Source organism: Sebastes umbrosus, chromosome 6, assembly GCF_015220745.1.
Source record: "Sebastes umbrosus isolate fSebUmb1 chromosome 6, fSebUmb1.pri, whole genome shotgun sequence".
Classification (NCBI taxonomy): domain Eukaryota; kingdom Metazoa; phylum Chordata; class Actinopteri; order Perciformes; family Sebastidae; genus Sebastes; species Sebastes umbrosus.
In genome coordinates, this window is record NC_051274.1 from 6,859,985 (window position 1) to 6,877,023 (window position 17,039).

Consider the following 17,039-nt stretch of genomic DNA (forward strand, 5'->3'; position numbering starts at 1 on the left):
GGTGTGTGTTATTACATGTAATAATCTAGATCTTGCAAAGATTGGGATACTTTACATTTAAGAAACAACATTAAAAACTCAATGTAATAATAAACTTGACAGGACAAAAATGATAATGTAGTTTGAGCAGCAGCAAAACAGCAAAACCGAGTGATATGTAGAAATGTCTGAGGGTCACTTTTACCATTAGATCCTCACATATCGGTCCTGCTCTGTCTCTGTCCCGAAAAAGACAACCCTGTGTCAAAGACAGACCTTCATTATTATAAGAGGTTGATATGGTGAATATGGAGGGTGCGCTTCCATGCGCAATGCTGCAAACATTGGGATACGTTGCATTGAAGAAATAACATTAAAAACAGGACAGAAACAGTTTGCCTTCAGGGCTTTCTGGCAGAAAGGGTTTATTTTAACCCAAACCATGAAGTTTTCCTAAACATAACTAAGTGGGTTTGATACCTAAACTTAAGGAGATTTCTGGCAGAAAGCCATTAAGACAAACTTCTCCCATGTGCTTTCAGAGCCCTCATCATACATTGTTAACCGACTCTGCCATGAACACTGCCCCCACCCCATGAGTCACATAGTAGGCCTACACTAAATATACTGATGCAGATATCAATTATCATTATTATTAATAATCTATAAATATATTGTAGGGAAACCTGTACGGGATTAATTAATCTATTCATTAAAAAAGATATAAAATGCACATGAAAAATCTGAATAGCTTCCTTAGCCTACCAATCATAATAATTTAATCTTTTTATGAAGCTAATAAAATAATGTATATCTCAACTCTGAAGTATAGGCCTACCTGAATTTAGTATTTCCCAGTATACAGTACAGTATGGCCACCAGTGGTTTGTGGTAATTAAAGTGATTTGCTTGTATGAATATGCAGCACTAAAACATAATACTAAACATATTAAATGTGAGTCCTGCTTTATTAGGTAATAAACCTGTGTCAAAGACAGACCTTCATTGTGATAAGAGGTTGATTTGGTGAATATAGAGGGTGTGCTTCCATGCTCACAATGATACTTTGCATTGAAAAAAACAACCATAAAAACTCAATGTAATAATAAACTTAATGGAACAAAAATAAATATTTTACCCTCTTTAGGAAATGCAGTTTGTTTTTTTAGTTCTAATAAAAAATGTCCCGACAGCTGTGATGGAGATGGACTCATCCTGAGGACGGCTACTATGTTCCAAATGTTTTTACTAAATAACCTGTAAATCTGTGTGAAACAGCAAAACCGAGTGAAATGTAGAAATGTCTGAAGGTACCGTTAGACCCTCACTGATCCTGTTGTCATGTCGGGAGATTTAAAGAGGCCTCATCAATGAAGTTTCAGATGCTGTGCCAACGTGCGTAAAATGCGCACAGCGCCTCTTTCAATGTGGAGACGCATAAAGCTATCGGTCCTGCTGCTGTGTGATGACTACAATCATTTAATAAACTCAAAGGTTAAAAACAGTCCCTTTAAGTTCTTAAGCCACTTTAGACTCGTAGTAAACCTGCAAAATGTTGCTGAACGTAAAGTTCAGGTGTTTTTCATTTGTTCATTTTCTTTGGATGACCAACACAGACAAAAAACAACTATATTTGGATCAACATATAAAATCAGTTGAGCCAACTTACTGTATATTGTCAGGCTATAGGGAGAAAATGAGAACTCATCAGTGCTTGTCCCCTGATTTATACATCAAACAAAGCATTTCATACAACACATGAGAGGAGTACAGTCTACAATTATCATTTTTTTTATTTTTATTTCCAACAGGAGATAAATGGTACATATTTACAACAGGAGAAGGTAGCTGAAGGTGGGCCTCACAGACCCAGATCAGCCACAGATGCCCAGCCCCAGCTCTCTAAGAAGACGAGGAAAAACTCCCCATGAACATTAGAACAGCATAAAGGACATGGGAAGAAACCTCGGGAAAGGCAATTCAAAGAGAGATCCCCTCTCCTCAGACGGCTGGGTAATCATATCTTTGTGAGGACCAGTTTCACACCAGAAAAGTGAACTCAGTTCACTTCCCAAGAGTAAAATAAAGTGTCAACCCACAAAACAACCCTTTTCCAAGTGCTGTTTAGGGGGTCAAGACTGATTGATCCTCACAAGTATACAAGAACAAATGCATGTGTATGTGTGCGCATTAGTAATCATATCTTTGTGAGGACTGGTTTCACACCAGAAAAGTGAACTCACTTCACTTTACAAGATACAAGAACAATGTATGTGCATTTTCTTTCTCCTGAGCATGGCATTAGCGTGGCATTAGAAGAGCTTCCGGTACCACTTGGTCCTCTTCTTTGTTTTGCCGATCAGATTCTCAAGATCATCCAGCTGGGAGCTTTCGTCGGTCGTCCACTCATATTCTTCCTCCTGCAGAGTCTGCTGGACGCTTTCGGCGGCCTAGGGATGATAATAATTAACAGTTTAATTGTTAACCAACATTAAGCATTTTAACCGATTAACGGTATCGGTTAATAATTACTGAAAAAGCTGAGAAAAACTCAGAGGAGCAGCCCGTCAGTTTAAGGAGAAAAGCTGGTCCACCTTAACAGCCCAACGGCCAACCTTAAAAGCTGGCGCACCGTAGTTGCGAGGCACAAATCTTGTCGGTTAATAACGAGGGTCGGTTATCGGTTAAGAACATTTTTCAAAATTAGCATCCCTACCTTGGCCTGAAGGAGAGATAACTCGTGGCACTCGATGCGATGACTCTGTATCTGCTGCGCAGCCTTCTCCAGAGCGTCCCCGAGGGTGTCGTTGCTCTGTTTTTGCTCCTGTAGCTGAGCAACAAAGGAGAAGCTGGTTTTCTCAGTCTCCTCCAGAAGGGAGGTTTTTTCCTGCTGCCAGAGGAGACGGTCACTCGCTAGCTGATCTTCAAACTTTGTCTTCAGATCAGCCATGATGGTCTTGTGCACCTTGTCCTGCATCTCCAGCTGGACAAGATGGGAGTCATGGGATTTTTCCAGCTCTGCCAAGTGGGAAGACTTGTCCTCCTGCCACATGTGATGTACAGACTTCAGCTCCTCCTCAGCATACTTTAGAGCAGCCATGATCTTACTCTTATCGACTCGGAGTTCTTCCATTTCAGGAAGACAGTTGGACATGAATTTGTCTGTCTCCTTCCGGATGGCGACAATCCTCGTCGAAAATACGTTTTTCTCAGACTTCAGCAGATCTTCTGACTTTTTCAGATCTGCTGTGAGCTTGTCTGTCTTTGCTCTCTGCTCGTTCAGCTGGGCTTGATGGGTCTTCGCCTCATCCTTCGTCTTTTGGAGGTCCTCCTTTGTCTTGCTCAGCTGTCCCTGTAGTTCTTCCCTCTCAGTCTCGAGCAAGAACTCCATCTCCCACTCCATGTTTGTTTTAGCCAAAGCGAGCATCTTCCTTTCAGCGAGGAGCACAGACTTCTCTTCCTCCAAATCCTTTCGAAGTGCCTCGTTCTCCCCCTTCATCTTCTTCGACTGTAAGTACTGGTTCTTGATGATGCCGTCCTTCTCGCTCAGGTATTTTTTAGCATTGTTCAGCATCGAGCAGAACTTCTCCAACTGGAAGTACTGGTTCTTGATGATGCCGTCCTTCTCGTTCAGGTCTTTTTGTGCATTGTTCACCATCGAGCAGAACTTCTCCAACTGTAAGTACTGGCTCTTGATGATGCCGTCCTTCTCGTTCAGGTATTGTTTAGCACTGTTCAGCATCGATCTAACCTTCTTCAACTCGAAGTCCTGGCTCTTGATGATGCCGTCCTTCTCACTCAGGTCTTTTTGAGCATTGTTCAGCATCGATCTAACCTTGTTCAACTCGAAGTCCTGGCTCTTGATGATGCCGTCTTTTTCGCTCATGTCTTGTTGAGCGCTGTTCAGCATCGAGCCAACCTTCTCCAACTGGAGGTCCTGGCTCTTAATGATGCCGTCCTTCTCGCTCAGGTCTTTTTGAGCATTGTTCAGCATCGAGCCAACCTGCTTCAAACGGTAGTCCTGGTTCTGAATGATGCCGTCCTTCTTGCTCCGGTCTTTTTTAGCATTGTTCGGCATCGAGCCAACCTTCTTCAGCTGGAAGTCCTGGCTCTTAATGATGCCGTCCTTCTCGCTCAGGTCTTTTTGTGCATTGTTCAGCATCGAGCAGACCTTCTCCAACTGGAAGTCCCGGTTCTTGATGATGCTGTCCTTCTCGCTCAGGTGTTGTTCAGCATCGTTCAGCATCGAGCCAACCTTCTTCAACTGGAAGTCCTGGTCCTTGATGATGCGGTCCTTCTTGCTCAGGTCTTTTTGAGCATTTGATTTCAGGGACTTATCCCTAGACGGAGAGTGGTCACGTTTAGCATGGGCCTTATCGAGCTGGGCTTTCAGGCCAGATATCTCCCTCTGCAACAGGTCCTTCTCTTGGCCCCAATTGATGTCCTTCTGATCACGAAGCCAATCGAAGAAATTGCCCAGACCGTCCTGCTGGACGTCCAGGAGGATTCTCCCCTCAGATGTACTGCGGGTGATCTTCGCCTCGCTGTCATTCAGCTGATCCCTGCATGTTTCTTCCAGGGTAGTGAGGAAGAAATCCCTCGTTTCAAACTCATTGGAGTCGAAATCAATGTATTGCGTCATTGTCTCAGTTTTTCTTCTCCTCTCGATAACAACTCTGCCTCAGTCAAATAACGATCTGATCCAAACTTCTGGTGCTGGGGGGTATATGTAGATTACCAACATTCTAGAAGTGATGATGCGTCAAGGGCGATGGCTGACCGTATTCCTTTCTACTCCTATTCCTTCATTCCTTTGATTCTATCGTTGCTATGGATACCAGTTTGATTACGTTTGAAAATATGAATGTAATGATTTCTGATTATTCCTAAAATATAGCAAAGAAGGTACACTTTACACTAGGGAGATTTGTCAAGTATTAAATACTTTTATCAACATGGGAGTGGACACATAATGCTGCACAACACAAAGTAACAGCAGAAATATAATATAAAAGTTATAATCTCATCAATTTTAGGACTCATTCCTGTAGCACTCTGTAGCAAGCTCTGCAACTATAGTGTTCTGGTTCAATCTCACCGCTCAACTTTATTTTCCAGCAGCAGCAGGCAGCGACGTACATGAAACCTGCCTTGGCGAAGGTCTGCGCTCCCCGAGTGCACTTCTAGTTTCATATGATGCCAGTGTCAGTGAAAGTAATGGCCCCACCTTTGAATATAAAGGCTACAGTCAGTAGTCACAGAAGGCCTACTCATAAAATGCACTGACTTCACTGATACCGAATCTCCCTCCAAACTAAATTGAAAAGCTGACGGACCCTGAATATGATCTGATCAATACCACGTTTGCAGATTGATTTGTTGACTATGTAATGTCACAGGACTGACAAATTCCATAGGTTGTGTCGGCCACGTAATGTAGTCAACAATGAACAACAGCTATGAAACTGAACATTAGCTTGATGATGTTGTAGAATGTGAAGGTATTTGGTAGCCTACTGTGTGAGAGAATGTGTATTTTTATGGATCAATAGGTATGGCGGCAATCACTTCAGGGTGTCGGATCAGGACACTATTTTGTGTTCAGGTGAGAGTGTAGAAACAGAGAGATGCAGAGTCCAAGTGTAGAGTTAAGGCTGTTTATCTTGATGCAGATCAAAGCATACAAAATAATGGTGTGTGAAGTGGTCTGGGTATCATCGGATAATCCGTAACTCCTTTAGAATTCAAAAACTAATTTTTTTTTTTTCCTTTTTTTTTTTTCGTTTTAAACAAAAATCGAAAAACGTCCGTTTTCTCGTTTTTGGTTTCTGAATCAAAAAACGAAAAACAAATCCAATCTGGGCCGTTTTGTTTTTTGCGAATTCCTTTTATCATTATTCATTTTTAATTGAAGAACAGGAGTCACGTGGTTTTCTTGTTTTTTTCGTTTTAAACCAAAAACGAAAAATGGAATCCTGTGATGCTCAAAGGAATGAATACTAAATATAAACAGTCGGCGTGAACAAACACATCAGTTTGAGGATAACACTTACAGGTAAAACTCATTCATTTAACCCTTTAGAGACTTAATAGCATTCAAAACTGTATTTTGTGGAGCATTTTTGAATGGATGCCTTTAGTGTCATTGCACAGCTTTACAACGAATCTCTGGAGCAACTCCTCTCAGTGGTACAAAACAGAATAAAGTGCAAGATAAAAAGATAAATAGATAAAGGATAAAATAGACAGACCCAATAACTCACATATATAATAAATAAACTGGTAGCAGCATAGATAAACAATATTGCACAGTCAGTGTATTCCTGCAGGATATAATATTGCACGTCACAGTGATAGTGCATAACTACTACTGAGAGTTCAGTTCTTTTATTGTGCATGGATAAGAACTGTTCAGGAGTCTGGAGGTGAAGGTCTTAATAGGCCTATAGCGCCTCCCAGAGGACAGCAGAGTGAACAGGTGGTTGCCTGGGTGAGATGAGTCCTGGATCATGTTTGTTGGTAGTAGTAAGTATCAACTAACTTCCATCATGGAAAATGTGAGATTTGAACACTTTCTATGTATTTTACGGTCGAGGCTCTGTGTGTTTGTATAATGTATGTTCCCCACCAATTAAGATTTCTAATTAAAGTAAAAATATTAAATTAACTTTTGTCTCGTGTAAACATTCAACTTAGTTGTACAGTGTAAATAAACATTCTTGCATTTTTCTATTTCATTTTTATTAGACAGCCACCGATATTTCTTGATTTTTATTTATAAATATATATAAAACATGAAAAAAATAAGATTACGATAATTGTCAAGTTTTGAAAAACCCCAAAAAAGTATTTAAATAATTTATTTATCTTGTGCACAGAAATACATCTGCAGAAAAGTAGTTTCAGTGGAAAATGGCCACTAGATGTCTCACTAGATGGACAAACAGGATGCCAACTACAGAAGAAGAACAAGTGGACGTTCCTGTCCTCTACGAACCAATCAGAGCAGTGCTCTCTACAGGACCGCCCCATCCGAGGCTGCAATCAGACTTTTTTTTCCCCCCATACTTTATTTCGAAAGTTCAATACAGTAGTTACATAAACATGTTCAGATTTTTCTATAACAAAAAAAAACAGCAAACATATTTCACAGTATAAAAATTATATAAAAATTAAAGGAAAGGAAAAGATGAATGAAAACAAAAGAAAAGAAAAAATTGAGGTCTGTTAAAGAATTGGAATAAATTTGAAATGTCTAAATAATCTAATTTTGTTAACTAGTTTTTGCCATTTTAGAATTTTTTTGTTTTAAGTTTTCAATTGCAGTCAGATATGTTTTAAAATTTTTAAAAGAATAAAAGGAGGGTTTTGGGGGTACATAAATAGACTCTCTGTTTCCCTCCCAGCACTCGTCCCTCCTTGTGCTTTGGTCTCTGCTGAGCCATTGAGCCATGGTCTCCTGCTGTGCTGAAGCATCCTGAAGTTCAGGGAGAAAATTAAAGCACAAGACTTATTTGTTCTAAATGGGAAGCACTGCATAAATAGATCTGGGCAACATGGCCCCTGTTTTAACATCGAACTCAGGGTTTTCAAACCAAACTGCAGTCAATTTTTAACTGTGCTAACTGACAGGGATCCTCCACAACGCAGTATAACTTTGCTAAATTCTTAACTCTGCTAAAACTGGATGGAAGTTCAGTTAAACTGTATGTAACTAAAATATTCTAAGAAGTGAGATCTCAGAATAGAGACTTGGGGGGGGGGGGGGAGAAGGGAAACATTGCAATTGTGTCTGATGAAACCACTCTAAACATGCTCTGTAGAAGAACAACATCAGTGTGTTCAAGTTCAGTCTAAAAGAACAGTACTGACAACTCTGTGGTTGGTCTGCTGTTAAGTTCATTAGATATGCCATTCAATATATCTAATGGTAAAAGAGGTGTGTGTTATTACATGTAATAATCTAGATCTTGCAAAGATTGGGATACTTTACATTTAAGAAACAACATTAAAAACTCAATGTAATAATAAACTTGACAGGACAAAAATGATAATGTAGTTTGAGCAGCAGCAAAACAGCAAAACCGAGTGATATGTAGAAATGTCTGAGGGTCACTTTTACCATTAGATCCTCACATATCGGTCCTGCTCTGTCTCTGTCCCGAAAAGACAACCCTGTGTCAAAGACAGACCTTCATTATTATAAGAGGTTGATATGGTGAATATGGAGGGTGCGCTTCCATGCGCAATGCTGCAAACATTGGGATACGTTGCATTGAAGAAATAACATTAAAAACGTAATAATAAACTTGACAGGACAGAAACAGTTTGCCTTCAGGGCTTTCTGGCAGAAAGGGTTTATTTTAACCCAAACCATGAAGTTTTCCTAAACATAACTAAGTGGGTTTGATACCTAAACTTAAGGAGATTTCTGGCAGAAAGCCATTAAGACAAACTTCTCCCATGTGCTTTCAGAGCCCTCATCATACATTGTTAACCGACTCTGCCATGAACACTGCCCCCACCCCATGAGTCACATAGTAGGCCTACACTAAATATACTGATGCAGATATCAATTATCATTATTATTAATAATCTATAAATATATTGTAGGGAAACCTGTACGGGATTAATTAATCTATTCATTAAAAAAGATATAAAATGCACATGAAAAATCTGAATAGCTTCCTTAGCCTACCAATCATAATAATTTAATCTTTTTATGAAGCTAATAAAATAATGTATATCTCAACTCTGAAGTATAGGCCTACCCGAATTTAGTATTTCCCAGTATACAGTACAGTATGGCCACCAGTGGTTTGTGGTAATTAAAGTGATTTGCTTGTATGAATATGCAGCACTAAAACATAATACTAAACATATTAAATGTGAGTCCTGCTTTATTAGGTAATAAACCTGTGTCAAAGACAGACCTTCATTGTGATAAGAGGTTGATTTGGTGAATATAGAGGGTGTGCTTCCATGCTCACAATGATACTTTGCATTGAAAAAAACAACCATAAAAACTCAATGTAATAATAAACTTAATGGAACAAAAATAAATATTTTACCCTCTTTAGGAAATGCAGTTTGTTTTTTTAGTTCTAATAAAAAATGTCCCGACAGCTGTGATGGAGATGGACTCATCCTGAGGACGGCTACTATGTTCCAAATGTTTTTACTAATAACCTGTAAATCTGTGTGAAACAGCAAAACCGAGTGAAATGTAGAAATGTCTGAAGGTACCGTTAGACCCTCACTGATCCTGTTGTCATGTCGGGAGATTTAAAGAGGCCTCATCAATGAAGTTTCAGATGCTGTGCCAACGTGCGTAAAATGCGCACAGCGCCTCTTTCAATGTGGAGACGCATAAAGCTATCGGTCCTGCTGCTGTGTGATGACTACAATCATTTAATAAACTCAAAGGTTAAAAACAGTCCCTTTAAGTTCTTAAGCCACTTTAGACTCGTAGTAAACCTGCAAAATGTTGCTGAACGTAAAGTTCAGGTGTTTTCATTGTTCATTTTCTTTGGATGACCAACACAGACAAAAAACAACTATATTTGGATCAACATATAAAATCAGTTGAGCCAACTTACTGTATATTGTCAGGCTATAGGGAGAAAATGAGAACTCATCAGTGCTTGTCCCCTGATTTATACATCAAACAAAGCATTTCATACAAACACATGAGAGGAGTACAGTCTACAATTATCATTTTTTTTATTTTTTATTTCCAACAGGAGATAAATGGTACATATTTACAACAGGAGAAGGTAGCTGAAGGTGGGCCTCACAGACCCAGATCAGCCACAGATGCCCAGCCCCAGCTCTCTAAGAAGACGAGGAAAAACTCCCCATGAACATTAGAACAGCATAAAGGACATGGGAAGAAACCTCGGGAAAGGCAATTCAAAGAGAGATCCCCTCTCCTCAGACGGCTGGGTAATCATATCTTTGTGAGGACCAGTTTCACACCAGAAAAGTGAACTCAGTTCACTTCCAAGAGTAAAATAAAGTGTCAACCCACAAAACAACCCTTTTCCAAGTGCTGTTTAGGGGGTCAAGACTGATTGATCCTCACAAGTATACAAGAACAAATGCATGTGTATGTGTGCGCATTAGTAATCATATCTTTGTGAGGACTGGTTTCACACCAGAAAAGTGAACTCACTTCACTTTACAAGATACAAGAACAATGTATGTGCATTTTCTTTCTCCTGAGCATGGCATTAGCGTGGCATTAGAAGAGCTTCCGGTACCACTTGGTCCTCTTCTTTGTTTTGCCGATCAGATTCTCAAGATCATCCAGCTGGGAGCTTTCGTCGGTCGTCCACTCATATTCTTCCTCCTGCAGAGTCTGCTGGACGCTTTCGGCGGCCTAGGGATGATAATAATTAACAGTTTAATTGTTAACCAACATTAAGCATTTTAACCGATTAACGGTATCGGTTAATAATTACTGAAAAAGCTGAGAAAAACTCAGAGGAGCAGCCCGTCAGTTTAAGGAGAAAAGCTGGTCCACCTTAACAGCCCAACGCCCAACCTTAAAAGCTGGCGCACCGTAGTTGCGAGGCACAAATCTTGTCGGTTAATAACGAGGGTCGGTTATTGGTTAAGAACATTTTTCAAAATTAGCATCCCTACCTTGGCCTGAAGGAGAGATAAGTCGTGGCACTCGATGCGATGACTCTGTATCTGCTGCGCAGCCTTCTCCAGAGCGTCCCCGAGGGTGTCGTTGCTCTGTCTTTGCTCCTGTAGCTGAGCAACAAAGGAGAAGCTGGTTTTCTCAGTCTCCTCCAGAAGGGAGGTTTTTTCCTGCTGCCAGAGGAGACGGTCACTCGCTAGCTGATCTTCAAACTTTGTCTTCAGATCAGCCATGATGGTCTTGTGCACCTTGTCCTGCATCTCCAGCTGGACAAGATGGGAGTCATGGGATTTTTCCAGCTCTGCCAAGTGGGAAGACTTGTCCTCCTGCCACATGTGATGTACAGACTTCAGCTCCTCCTCAGCATACTTTAGAGCAGCCATGATCTTACTCTTATCGACTCGGAGTTCTTCCATTTCAGGAAGACAGTTGGACATGAATTTGTCTGTCTCCTTCCGGATGGCGACAATCCTCGTCGAAAATACGTTTTTCTCAGACTTCAGCAGATCTTCTGACTTTTTCAGATCTGCTGTGAGCTTCTCTGTCTTTGCTCTCTGCTCGTTCAGCTGGGCTTGATGGGTCTTCGCCTCATCCTTCGTCTTTTGGAGGTCCTCCTTTGTCTTGCTCAGCTGTCCTTGTAGTTCTTTCCTCTCAGTCTCGAGCAAGAACTCCATCTCCCACTCCATGTTTGTTTTAGCCAAAGCGAGCATCTTCCTTTCAGCGAGGAGCACAGACTTCTCTTCCTCCAAATCCTTTCGAAGTGCCTCGTTCTCCCCCTTCATCTTCTTCGACTGTAAGTACTGGTTCTTGATGATGCCGTCCTTCTCGCTCAGGTATTTTTTAGCATTGTTCAGCATCGAGCAGAACTTCTCCAACTGGAAGTACTGGTTCTTGATGATGCCGTCCTTCTCGTTCAGGATCTTTTTTGTGCATTGTTCACCATCGAGCAGAACTTCTCCAACTGTAAGTACTGGCTCTTGATGATGCCGTCCTTCTCGTTCAGGTATTGTTTAGCACTGTTTCAGCATCGATCTAACCTTCTTCAACTCGAAGTCCTGGCTCTTGATGATGCCGTCCTTCTCACTCAGGTCTTTTTGAGCATTGTTCAGCATCGATCTAACCTTGTTCAACTCGAAGTCCTGGCTCTTGATGATGCCGTCTTTTTCGCTCATGTCTTGTTGAGCGCTGTTCAGCATCGAGCCAACCTTCTCCAACTGGAGGTCCTGGCTCTTAATGATGCCGTCCTTCTCGCTCAGGTCTTTTTGAGCATTGTTCAGCATCGAGCTAACCTGCTTCAAACGGTAGTCCTGGTTCTGAATGATGCCGTCCTTCTTGCTCCGGTCTTTTTTAGCATTGTTCGGCATCGAGCCAACCTTCTTCAGCTGGAAGTCCTGGCTCTTAATGATGCCGTCCTTCTCGCTCAGGTCTTTTTGTGCATTGTTCAGCATCGAGCAGACCTTCTCCAACTGGAAGTCCCGGTTCTTGATGATGCTGTCCTTCTCGCTCAGGTGTTGTTCAGCATCGTTCAGCATCGAGCCAACCTTCTTCAACTGGAAGTCCTGGTCCTTGATGATGCGGTCCTTCTTGCTCAGGTCTTTTTGAGCATTTGATTTCAGGGACTTATCCCTAGATGGAGAGTGGTCACGTTTAGCATGGGCCTTATCGAGCTGGGCTTTCAGGCCAGATATCTCCCTCTGCAACAGGTCCTTCTCTTGGCCCCAATTGATGTCCTTCTGATCACGAAGCCAATCGAAGAAATTGCCCAGACCGTCCTGCTGGACGTCCAGGAGGATTCTCCCCTCAGATGTACTGCGGGTGATCTTCGCCTCGCTGTCATTCAGCTGATCCCTGCATGTTTCTTCCAGGGTAGTGAGGAAGAAATCCCTCGTTTCAAACTCATTGGAGTCGAAATCAATGTATTGCGTCATTGTCTCAGTTTTTCTTCTCCTCTCGATAACAACTCTGCCTCAGTCAAATAACGATCTGATCCAAACTTCTGGTGCTGGGGGGTATATGTAGATTACCAACATTCTAGAAGTGATGATGCGTCAAGGGCGATGGCTGACCGTATTCCTTTCTACTCCTATTCCTTCATTCCTTTGATTCTATCGTTGCTATGGATACCAGTTTGATTACGTTTGAAAATATGAATGTAATGATTTCTGATTATTCCTAAAATATAGCAAAGAAGGTACACTTTACACTAGGGAGATTTGTCAAGTATTAAATACTTTTATCAACATGGGAGTGGACACATAATGCTGCACAACACAAAGTAACAGCAGAAATATAATATAAAAGTTATAATCTCATCAATTTTAGGACTCATTCCTGTAGCACTCTGTAGCAAGCTCTGCAACTATAGTGTTCTGGTTCAATCTCACCGCTCAACTTTATTTTCCAGCAGCAGCAGGCAGCGACGTACATGAAACCTGCCTTGGCGAAGGTCTGCGCTCCCCGAGTGCACTTCTAGTTTCATATGATGCCAGTGTCAGTGAAAGTAATGGCCCCACCTTTGAATATAAAGGCTACAGTCAGTAGTCACAGAAGGCCTACTCATAAAATGCACTGACTTCACTGATACCGAATCTCCCTCCAAACTAAATTGAAAAGCTGACGGACCCTGAATATGATCTGATCAATACCACGTTTGCAGATTGATTTGTTGACTATGTAATGTCACAGGACTGACAAATTCCATAGGTTGTTGTCGGCCACGTAATGTAGTCAACAATGAACAACAGCTATGAAACTGAACATTAGCTTGATGATGTTGTAGAATGTGAAGGTATTTGGTAGCCTACTGTGTGAGAGAATGTGTATTTTTATGGATCAATAGGTATGGCGGCAATCACTTCAGGGTGTCGGATCAGGACACTATTTTGTGTTCAGGTGAGAGTGTAGAAACAGAGAGATGCAGAGTCCAAGTGTAGAGTTAAGGCTGTTTATCTTGATGCAGATCAAAGCATACAAAATAATGGTGTGTGAAGTGGTCTGGGTATCATCGGATAATCCGTAACTCCTTTAGAATTCAAAAACAAATTTTTTTTTTTCCTTTTTTTTTTTCGTTTTAAACAAAAATCGAAAAACGGCCATTTTCTCCTTTTTGGTTTCTGAATCAAAAAACGAAAAACAAATCCAATCTTGGCCGTTTTGTTTTTTGCGAATTCCTTTTATCATTATTCATTTTTAATTGAAGAACAGGAGTCACGTGGTTTTCTTGTTTTTTCGTTTTAAACCGAAAACGAAAAATGGAATCCTGTGATGCTCAAAGGAATGAATACTAAATATAAACAGTCGGCGTGAACAAACACATCAGTTTGAGGATAACACTTACAGGTAAAACTCATTCATTTAACCCTTTAGAGACTTAATAGCATTCAAAACTGTATTTTGTGGAGCATTTTTGAATGGATGCCTTTAGTGTCATTGCACAGCTTTACAACGAATCTCTAGAGCAACTCCTCTCAGTGGTACAAAAACAGAATAAAGTGCAAGATAAAAAGATAAATAGATAAAGGATAAAATAGACAGACCCAATAACTCACATATATAATAAATAAACTGGTAGCAGCATAGATAAACAATATTGCACAGTCAGTGTATTCCTGCAGGATATAATATTGCACGTCACAGTGATAGTGCATAACTACTACTGAGAGTTCAGTTCTTTTATTGTGCATGGATAAGAACTGTTCAGGAGTCTGGAGGTGAAGGTCTTAATAGGCCTATAGCGCCTCCCAGAGGACAGCAGAATGAACAGGTGGTTGCCTGGGTGAGATGAGTCCTGGATCATGTTTTGTTGGTAGTAGTAAGTATCAACTAACTTCCATCATGGAAAATGTGAGATTTGAAACACTTTCTATGTATTTTACGGTCGAGGCTCTGTGTGTTTGTATAGTGTATGTTCCCCACCAATTAAGATTTCTAATTAAAGTAAAAATATTAAATTAACTTTTGTCTCGTGTAAACATTCAACTTAGTTGTACAGTGTAAATAAACATTCTTGCATTTTTCTATTTCATTTTTATTAGAAAGCCACCGATATTTCTTGATTTTTATATATAAATATATATAAAACATGAAAAAAATAAGATTACGATAATTGTCAAGTTTTGAAAAAAACCCAAAAAGTATTTAAATAATTTATTTATCTTGTGCACAGAAATACATCTGCAGAAAAGTAGTTTCAGTGGAAAATGGCCACTAGATGTCTCACTAGATGGACAAACAGGATGCCAACTACAGAAGAAGAACAAGTGGACGTTCCTGTCCTCTACGAACCAATCAGAGCAGTGCTCTCTACAGGACCGCCCCATCCGAGGCTGCAATCAGACTTTTTTCCCCCCATACTTTATTTCGAAAGTTCAATACAGTAGTTACATAAACATGTTCAGATTTTTCTATAACAAAAAAAAAACAGCAAATATATTTCACAGTATAAAAATAATATAAAATTAAAGGAAAGGAAAAGATGAATGAAAACAAAAGAAAAGAAAAAATTGAGGTCTGTTAAAGAATTGGAATAAATTTGAAATGTCTAAATAATCTAATTTTGTTATCTGGTTTTTGCCATATTAGAATTTTTTTGTTTTAAGTTTTCAATCGCAGTCAGATATGTTTTAAAATCTTTAAAAGTATAAAAGGAGGGTATTCATTTATTCCATATCATTTTATGTCAATTTCATCTGCCAAAAAACTGGGATTTTTTTTTTTTTGTATTAGTATTTTATTGATTTTTTACATGGACATTGTCACATTTTGGTCCACAAATCAAACTCATATATGCAAAATAATAATAATATAAAAAATTATCATACATAAATAAATAAATAAATACAAATATAATATAAATAAAAAACATTTAAAAAAAATTTACAAAATCCTAATATATAAATTAAATACAAAAAATACAAATCAAATACATATTCCTACATTCATCTGCACCATGGTCTAATCTAATATACAAGCATCCAATCAGACACATAAAGAGTGTGTGTGAGTGCTATGTATGCATTAAGTATTGTGTGATGGTGTGTGCTTTTCTTAAAGATCTGTCCACATGAGCAAGGTATTCCAAGAAGTAAATAAAAACTGGGATTGTTAAAAGAGAGTAATATCTCAATCTTTGTTAGTATATCTTCTTTTTCTTTTGGGCGGCTGGAGCGAGGGCTGAGAGGCGGGGTTAAAGGAAACGCTACTGCGCATGCTCCATGGGCCCAATGGATGCGGAAGATCGCCGGAACATCCGGGTACTTAATCTCTCGGCAGTCGAGCCATTTTTGGTTTCATGCGCCAACTGAGCAACTCTCACATGAACTGTCATAGGAATGACCGAGAGCCTGCCTACAACGCTGTTCTCTTTATACACCCATCATGGTTTGGCCACTACGGAAATGTGCTTCAAAGCTCAGTGCTGTTCCTGGGAGGCTCGGTGGAGGGCAGCCGTTGCTGCGTCTGCCGCAAATACAACTGAAGAAGAAGAAGACAAGCCTACAGAATGGTGATGGGAATGTCGGCTCTTTTTAATGAGCCAGATCATTTGGCTAAACTCACCAAGAAGATCCGGCTCTTTCGGCTCCTAAACGGCTTTTCATTTTACCACTTCTGCCTTTTATAATTCAGCCAAATTTAGCGCTGTTTGACCTATGATTAGTATGTGGGCACATATAATCATTTAAATTATTCAATATAATTATACTAAACCTTATAATTTCCAGAATACCATAATTTTACATGCTGCTTTGTTTCCGACATCTTGTCTGCTATTCGCGCACCGCACTCCTCTCTCTCTTTCTCTCCTCCCTCTCCCTCCTGCTCTGTACCTGTAGACCGTCAGCGCGCCGCGCACCCCCGCCCCTCCCTGCTTGATGGTATGATCCTTGTTTGTCATCACCTGATTGGTCGCACGGACGTCATTAACACAACATTCAGTCATAGTCAGTGCGGGTGGGGACACAGTGAGTGGCTGTGGCGCAGAGAAGATCCTCCTATCATTCTGCCTTGAGGTCGGCTGTGGCTCAGAGGGTAGAGCACGTCGTCCACCAATCGGAAGGTTGCCGGTTTTATCCCCGGCTGCTCTGGGTCACATGTCAATGTGTCCTTGAGCAAGACACTTAACCCCCAATTGTTCCCGAAGGCGGTGCTATCGATGTGTGAATGAGTATTTAGATTAGATCCTGATGGGCAAAGTTGGCACCTTAGCAGCCTCTGCCATCAGTGTGTGAATGGGTGCATGCTGACATGTCACTACATGTCAGCATGCATTGAAAAGAAAAAACGCTTGAAAAGCGCTATATAAATACAAGACCATTTACCATTGGAATTAAGTAAAGAAAAAAACGAGAGCCGGCTCTTATCGTTCACTTAAAAGAGCCGGCTCAAAGAGCCGACTCGTTCGCGACCAACACAT

At 40.4% G+C, this 17,039-nt stretch overlaps 2 protein-coding genes across 4 annotated transcripts; both read right to left on the reverse strand.

Moving 5' to 3' along the window:
* Positions 1-1,754: 1,754 nt before the first annotated feature.
* On the reverse strand, positions 1,755-4,678 carry LOC119490514 (cingulin-like). Of its 2 annotated transcripts, none has more exons than XM_037773961.1 (3): positions 3,211-4,678; positions 2,696-3,144; positions 1,755-2,429 (listed from the first exon to the last, which is right to left on the reverse strand). In XM_037773961.1, the coding sequence occupies exons 1-3, from the start codon at positions 4,619-4,621 to the stop codon at positions 2,292-2,294; spliced, it is 1,998 nt and encodes a 665-aa protein (XP_037629889.1). In that variant the 5' UTR covers positions 4,622-4,678; the 3' UTR covers positions 1,755-2,291. The 2 variants fall into 2 exon arrangements, with proteins under 2 accessions (XP_037629889.1, XP_037629888.1); XM_037773960.1 differs by having other exon boundaries at positions 2,696-3,140; positions 3,207-4,678.
* A 5,362-nt stretch (positions 4,679-10,040) lies between these two features.
* Positions 10,041-12,624, reverse strand: LOC119490515 (myosin-9-like). Of its 2 annotated transcripts, XM_037773962.1 has the most exons (5): positions 11,917-12,624; positions 11,665-11,832; positions 11,142-11,493; positions 10,627-11,075; positions 10,041-10,360 (listed from the first exon to the last, which is right to left on the reverse strand). In XM_037773962.1, the coding sequence occupies exons 1-5, from the start codon at positions 12,553-12,555 to the stop codon at positions 10,223-10,225; spliced, it is 1,746 nt and encodes a 581-aa protein (XP_037629890.1). In that variant the 5' UTR covers positions 12,556-12,624; the 3' UTR covers positions 10,041-10,222. The 2 variants fall into 2 exon arrangements, with proteins under 2 accessions (XP_037629890.1, XP_037629891.1); XM_037773963.1 differs by lacking the exon at positions 11,665-11,832 and having other exon boundaries at positions 11,833-12,623.
* Between the last annotated feature and the right edge of the window lie 4,415 nt (positions 12,625-17,039).